Raw genomic sequence first — 7,875 nt, forward strand, 5'->3', positions numbered from 1 at the left:
TACTAAAGAACACAGACGTATGACTCACAAGACAATCAGATTTAGAGCAAAAAATATATAACTGAATCTAACAAACCGTGCTTCTTCATTAGCTCAAGTTTCCTAACATACTCAATCTAATGAAAGGACTGAGGTATTTGTGTTTTTTATAAATTTATAGCTACACAGCGGTATGTACTTAGATCACACATGTGAAAGGCACTGCATTTGTACCCTCTGCAACAACAAATAAGAATTCTACTACAGCTAAATTTGGATATTTCCCCCACGAGGAGGTAAAATGACTTCATATTCAACATGGATTGAACATGTGTAAAAGACACTGTTTTACATATGTTTAAACTGTTTGCTCCCATCAAGTTGCTGTGGTGATTTAGTGTAGTCCTATGGGGATTTAGATTGCACTGACAAAAACGCACAGGCAGGAGATTTCTCATCAGAGGCGGAGACTGATCGTCTTCTGAAATACAAAAGACATTTTCATTTTAAAATGTACATAATTTTATATACATTTTACAATGTTTATAATGTCTCATGTTTGGATGATTTTTCTACATTAAAGCGCAGTACGTTGTCTGTTCCACGTCCTCAATAGTCTCCGGCAAACGCACATTGTACGTCTCAGGGAGCAAAGAAGCTGACAGTCCGGAGCCTAAAGCCACCAGGGAAAAAACAAAACTTGGCAGATTCACCCACACGTCTTCAAGGAGCATGATCAAGGGGGATACAGCCACACCTACACGGGCCATAAAGGAACAGTATCCCAATCCATTTTGCCTAGATTACAAAAAGAAGAAAAAATAAAACAAATGTTGTGCTCTGATTATCAGGCAGCAAAATAAAAGACAATGTGCATTTTACTGACCTCATTACTGTGGGATAAAGCTCCGTTGTGTACAGAAAAACGATTGTAAAAGAGCCCTCTGAAAACATCTTGCCTAAAGCTCCCACAGCTGTCCGAAGATCCCCCCTATCTGAAAAGAAAACACTATAATTCACCTTGTGTTCTAGCTAAGACTTTTCACTGAATTTATTAGAAGATTAAATACTACAAACGCTTTAATTTAGCTCATACAGATAATGGGGTCATCCCATATTCAACTAATTATAATGAGCTAAAAGTTCAACCTTCAGACTAAACACTGAACATCTTAGATGTTTTGTTTCTAATTTATTATGTCAGATATGGGGGTAATTACTAATTCAACAATCTACTGTTTAAAGAAAACTGTTTCACGGGAAGAACTACATTGAAGAGGAGCTAACATGGTTTACTTCAGACACTGGATGAACTGGGCTGCGCCAAGACTAGAACAATGAATTTTTATGAACTAGCAGCTTGAATCATGCAAAACTACTCCAGAACAAGAGTGAATTATGTGTAGTCTTTGTCAGTCTGGTCAAAGAATCATGGCTTGGTGCATGTGACAAATAATATAATACTAGAAAGTAAGCTAATAAACTAAAATGAATACATCTACACATTTGAATGGATCATATACCTGCATGGATAAACACACTGCTGAATATAAGCAGCCCAGTCAAAATGAGCATCCCGGCTTGATTCCACCTTCGACCTATTTTGTCTACGGTGAAAAAGACGAATCCTTTGGCTGGAATCTCTATGACACCATAGATGAACTGTGTGAGATAAATGTTCACACCAAATCCGCTGATATTCAAGCTGATCCCGTAATAAGCGAAGGCCACTCCAAACCTGCGAGCAAGACCAGACTTTTGTTATTTTAAAGTTAAACAGTTGCCCCAAAGAACAGTAGTTTCTCATTAACTACCTGGTATCTGACATGGATAATAGTAAAACCATTGTTATCGAAACAGTGTTAGAGTTCAGCAAACATGATGTTGAATAACCTGTTCTTGGCAGTTTAATCTAGTCTAGTCTAGTTAAAAATTTGTTTAGACATGAGATTTGGGCCAATGTTTTCGACGCAATTTTGCTGTTGACCTTTTGAAGGTTGCCTGGATGTCCTTGTTAGACTTTCCAGCAAAAGGTGGAGTAGGTAAGGAGGGGTGGGGGCACAGTGCTTCTGCCACTGAGCTAACCAACTAGGCTGAGGTTTAATAACTTCAAGAGCTGAATTGCTCAAAAACAAAGACTCCAGAAATAATTTAGATGTAGTGTTGTCGTTGGAATATATGTTCTCAATGTAGCTGTAAATTTCCTTAATACAAAATTATGGTGGTGATATTTTTTACTTTTTCTAAATGCACCTCAGAGAAGAAGAAAACAACATCAACATCTGGCTTTCTACAGTTCCGTTTTTGCCATCATAACGGCCAGTGGTTTTAACCTGGGGGATAATGCCACCATTTCAGCCAAGTTTACTGGTTGTAGCTAAGAGACACTGGTAAATGGTAAATATTTGTATAGCGTCCTAAGGACCCCAAAACACTATACACGGTCATCCACCCATTCACACACACATTCACACACTGGTGATGGCAAGCTACATTGTAGCCACAGCCACCCTGGGGCGCACTGACAGAGGCGAGGCTGCCGGACACTGGCGCCACCGGGCCCGCTGACCACCACCAGAAGGCAACGGGTGAAGTGGCTTGCCCAAGGACACAACAACCGAGACTGTCGGAGCCAGGGGCTCGAACCGGCAACCTTCCGATTACAAGACGAACTCCCAACTCTTGAGCCACGATCGCCCACATCGTGGGCAAGTGGGCCTTAACAATGCAAGGCCCTAACTGGGCATTGTTTTAATTTTTGGACTGAATAAACATACTGGTGCATCCCTATCATGGATATAGACAGCTGTCTCCAAATTTTAAAGGTGGATCTTCTAAGGTTGAAGATCAAATATGCATTTCTCGGTTATTAATAATTATTCAATGAACCTCCCAATCACGGACATGGACACCTTTGTCCACAGTTTTAACCATTAAATATGTACTAATGAGCAAATAGTTTATATACTTATGTATAATGTTTTAAATGTTCAAGATAAATACCACACAATGCCACTAATTAGAGCGCGCCTTCTCATTTTGGGTGTCTTCACGAGGTCCAAATAGGAATACTTTCTGTTTTCATCTTCTACAAGTATTACTGTAGACAGAACCTGTAGAGTAAAAAGGAAACTTTATTCAGAGAAAGGAGCTGTGAAGTGTACAGTTCTGTCTTGAAGTTAGCTGATAATGAAAATGTTGTACCTCAGGTTTTAAGTCAGCCATGACGTCCTCTCTGCCGTTAACTGTTGCACATCTACTCAGGTAAAAATGAGCGTCATCCGTTTTTCCATTACTCATCAGCCACCTGGCAGACTCAGGGAGCCACCTATGAGAAAGAGCAATGAGAAGGTTTAGAAGGTCTTTTAAATACTTTTAGAAAGACAGGAACTAGTTTTCCCTGCATGAAAACTGAATAATGATATTAATTTGTCTTTACCACCAACAGAGCATAGCTGGAAACAGTGGGGAGATTACAGCAGCAGTCAGGAATCTCCAATCATTGATCAAATAGGCCATTCCAGGTAGAATAACACAACCAACACTCCAGTCCAAGCTCATTAAAACAGCCACTGTAGTCCGATGCCTGATTTCCACCCATTCAAGACCTATGTGGAGGAATTTTATGTATTTTTTTTTATTAATAATGACACTGATTGAGGTTACTGATAAAAATAAGGATTTTGAGCAAACCACACCTGTATGGGCATCATCTCAAAAATTTTTAATTGTGTCAGTGTGATGTTTCATTTATTTTTTGTTCGATGTGAATGACAGGCAACTCACAGAGGACGTAGGAGCTTATACTAATTCCAGAGAGTCCGAGTCCAGTACAAAATCTCATTGTGGCAAACATTAGGAAATTATAGGACAAAGCGGTTGCAATCCCAAAAATGAAACTTGCCATGTAAGACAACAGAAGTGTTTTTTTCCGGCCAAACCTGTAAAACAAATTTTTAAAAAATTACAGTCAAATAATCTACGGAACACTTAAATGAAAAAAAGCTTAGATTACAACTGTTAAGAACAATTTATTTTCTCCTAATTTTTGAAGTTGAATGTTTGTTTTTTAGCTCACTAAAATCAAAATAAATGTTAGACTTTTGAAAAAAAAATGGAAAAACTAAAAAAAAAATCCTTTGCACTTGGAAAAATAACTAAAATAAAATAAAGGAGGGAAGTAAGGAAATAATATTTGTTTCAGTATTTCTTAATTTGGCAAAACCTTTATTACATACCAATGAGGTATTGATGGACATTTTTTTATTAAGACTCTGGATGTCTACAAGACTGTGAGTCAACTGCTTTCAAAAAATTGTGTAATTTTAATTGTACTACCTGCAATGGCTATCCTAAATCTTGCCTTTGGCTTATACCAACCATGTAGTAATAATTAAAAAGACTAAAACTAAACATTTTCCAACAAGACAAACTAAACTGAAACAAAACAAAATCCTCTGTAGAAACTAACTGAAAATACATTGAATTAAAAACTAAATGTCAAAATGAAATAAAATAAAAATTAATGAGAAAATAAAAAAACGTTAAAATAATTCTGGTCCCATTGTCACAGATGTTAAAAAAAGGCAGACCTAGCCATGCGGTCTGCCTTTTCAAACATTTGTGAATGAACGGGGCATTCAGAAGACCTCTTTGATTTTGAGCGTGATGTAATGGGATGCCACTGTTGCAACAAGTCAGCCGTGAAGTGACCACACACCACACAAGGTTCCAGAGCACCAAGTGCTGAGGGCCATAGCACATGAAAAAAAGGGACACTATTGATAGAAGAACTGCAGAGATCCAAACTTTCTCCAGCATCAACCTGGAGCTGGAACTTTACGGCTTTGCCTTTTGGGCAGTTCCTGTAATGTTTGGGTGGGCTTAATGCCTTGTCAGTATAGTGTACTTTTACATAATTGAAATATTTCTTATCAAGAAAAAAGTGAAATCCCTCTGACCTGAAGTATTTCAAAAAAGGTTGTTTTAAATATAAACAGTACTCTAGATAAAGGACCTTAGTGATGTGTTCTCCACTGTTCTGTCTTTGAGGCCTCTATGGAAGCATCCAAACTCACCTAATAGAGGGGCTTACTCCACCCTACTTGCAAAGTACCTGTGAATGATTACTTTTGGCAATACAATTTTGTTCTTTGCTATCTAGGGCTCATCATAATATTTGGCAATGTACACCCAGATCAATACAGACTTGTCACCATAGTTGTACTTGTACAAAAAAATGTTAAGCATAGTTGATTTTATTATTCAGTGTGTTTGTGCTCGATTTTAAAGGTGATGACATGGACTCACCTGTCACTAAGGAAGCCAAATATTCCTGATCCTAACATGACCCCCACAAAGAATATGGTGGCCGTGGCTCTGTTCATTTTTTTCTTGTCACAAACCAGATCCCACTATAAAGGGAACAGAGACAAAAGGAAAACATAGGCTAATTCACAACTGGTATTAATTTCCTGCTTGTTAAATGGAAATATTGATCCTCACCTCTGTAGCCAGAGTAGATCTGAAGATGGTGGTGTCATATATCCAACCATTCTGGCATGGCATTGTGGGTATGTAGGTTAAGTTGGAAGAATTTGACAGCAGTTGGTACTGAGGCTCTGCAAACATCTGACAGGAGCTCAAACTCCCATCCTGCTCAAAAGGAATATTAACATTGAGCCTCTCTTCCAAAGATAAATTCCTGAAAACACCTCCATTATTCTGAGACCTGATATCACAGTGGTGAGAGGGAATAAATGTAATAAAATTATTCAGCAGGAAGTTAAATGGTAAAGTCAGCCGTGGAATTATTAACAAGAGGAATGTTCTTAGTTGGAATCTTCCAAAGCCATTGATCTCTGCCAGCACATTGTCAAACCTCATCTTGGAAAACAAAAGAGACACAAACTAGAGAATAACCTGAAGCAAATACCTTCAGGAGTACAAAATAGATTTTCATAGTGAGCCACAAGCCGCTTTTATTCCATTAAGCGTTCTTGGTTAACGGTCAGCTGATGTTCAATGTGTTAATTTGTTGTTAGGCAGTATGAACAAAATAAACTGAACTCAGTGAACCGTAGAAGTAAATAAATAATTTTCCAAGAAAGCTGTAACTTTACTGATAAAGTACCAAGGTCCAAAGTTTAAACAAATGTGTATTGGCTGAGTTTAATACAAGAAATTTCCAGTGGGGAAAAAGTCATTCTTTTTTTCCCCCTTTTGGTCAATACCTGTAACATCTTTATGTCTGTTGATCTAGCTTTTAAGAACATTTCTATTTTTTAACCAGAATTTAAAGTTAAGAAGTGAATTTGTTTGGGTCAAGGAGAAAAAATGATGTGGAGCACATTCTTTGCACAATAGCTCTACAATTAGAAACATGCTGTCTCAGAGTGACCCTGAAAAACTAGTTCATACATTTGTTACTTCTAGACGGGACTACTGTAATTTGTTATTATCAGGATGTCCTGATAAACACTTCAGCTGATCCAAACTGAAGGAAGAGTACTGACAGGGGCCAGAAAGAGAAAGCATATTTTTGCTATATTGATATTGAATCATTGGCTCCCTGTTAAATCCAGAATTGAATTTAAAATCCTCCTCCTCACATACAAGGTCTTGAAGAATCTTGCCCCATCACATCTTAATGACCTTATGGTACTGTTTCACCCCATTAGACTGCAGGCTTACTTGTGGTTCCTACAGTATTTAAAAGTAGAGTGGGAGGCAGAGCCTTCAGTTTTCAGGCCCCTCTTCTATGGAACCAGCTTCCAGTTTGGATTCAGGAGACAGACACTATCTCCACTTTTAAGAGTGGGAGGCAGAGCCTTCAGTTTTCAGGCCCCTCTTCTATGGAACCAGCTTCCAGTTTGGATTCAGGAGACAGACACTATCTCCACTTTTAAAATTAGGCTTAAAACTTTCCTTTTTGCTAAAACATTTAGTCGGGGCTGAATCAGATGACCCTGGATCCTCCCTTAGTTTCGGTAGAATAGGTCTAGGCTGCTGGGAGATTTCCATGATGAAGTGTTTCTTCTTCACTCACCTTTTTTACTGTGTTATATGCCACTCTGCATTTAATCATGAATTATTATCAATCTCTCCCATCCTCCCACAGCATGCCTTATTTCCTATCTTAATTGACTCAAGAGTTTTTCCTTCCTACTGTTACCAAATCGCTTGCTCATCAACAGGGGGTCATATGATTATTGGGGTTTTTCTCTCTTTTCTTTGTATTATTGTAGGGTCTTTACCTTACAGTATAAGGTGCCTTGAGGCAACTGTTGTTGTGATTTGGCGTGATATAAATAAATCTATATTGAATTGAATTAACAGAGAATGAAACAAAACGAAGCCAACATCCAAGGAAAAGCCTTGAAATGTCCTTCAAGAAGCCTGGAGAACTATTCCTGAAGATTATTGAAAAATATTACAAGAGAGGATGCCTAAGAGACCTCTTAATTTAATGTGAACAGAGATATATGAAACAAAAGCTCATTAATGTTTCAGTCATTTGTTGAGACAGTTTAATTACCAACTATTACCTACTATATAATTTTATATCCACAAATCATATTTTTCCTAAATGATATAAAGCCAAACTAGAATTTTCATTTAAAAAACCCTTAAATCTGCATTATTTAATGCCTTGTATTTTTTTTAATTAATTTTTTTATTAGCTCATATTTTTACAAATTGACAGATATATATATAGCTTTGGGTTTTAAGCTGAATACATACATTCCCTAACCCTTCTCAACAAACTCACAAAAAAAAAAAAAATTACATCGTGGCTCAAGAGTTGGGAGTTCGCCTTGTAATCAGAAGGTTGCCGGTTCGAGCCCTGGCTTGGACAGTCTCGGTCATTGTGTCCTTGGGCAAGACACTTCACCC

General features: G+C 37.7%; 1 protein-coding gene across 1 annotated transcript; it reads right to left on the reverse strand.

The window, feature by feature from the left end:
- Positions 1-551: 551 nt before the first annotated feature.
- On the reverse strand, positions 552-5,865 carry LOC102216202 (solute carrier family 22 member 7-like). The gene is made up of 9 exons (XM_013909248.1): positions 5,485-5,865; positions 5,290-5,393; positions 3,766-3,920; positions 3,419-3,587; positions 3,184-3,307; positions 2,983-3,092; positions 1,503-1,717; positions 866-974; positions 552-777 (listed from the first exon to the last, which is right to left on the reverse strand). Exons 1-9 carry the CDS (start codon positions 5,863-5,865, stop codon positions 552-554), a joined length of 1,593 nt encoding a protein of 530 aa, XP_013764702.1.
- Between the last annotated feature and the right edge of the window lie 2,010 nt (positions 5,866-7,875).

This window comes from Pundamilia nyererei, unplaced genomic scaffold (genome assembly GCF_000239375.1).
Source record: "Pundamilia nyererei isolate P.nyererei 1_Seehausen unplaced genomic scaffold, PunNye1.0 scaffold00022, whole genome shotgun sequence".
In the NCBI taxonomy this organism is placed as follows: Eukaryota; Metazoa; Chordata; class Actinopteri; order Cichliformes; family Cichlidae; genus Pundamilia; species Pundamilia nyererei.

Coding starts and splice junctions, on each gene's coding strand:
- LOC102216202 (XM_013909248.1), bottom strand. CDS start 5,865: ATGAGGTTTGACAATGTGCTGGCAGAGATCAATGGCTTTGGAAGATTC. Junction 3,093..3,183: donor TGGCTGACTTAAAACCTGAG/GTACAACATTTT, acceptor TTTACTCTACAG/GTTCTGTCTACAGTAATACT. Junction 1,718..2,982: donor CTAATTAGTGGCATTGTGTG/GTATTTATCTTG, acceptor TCTTGCTCGCAG/GTTTGGAGTGGCCTTCGCTT.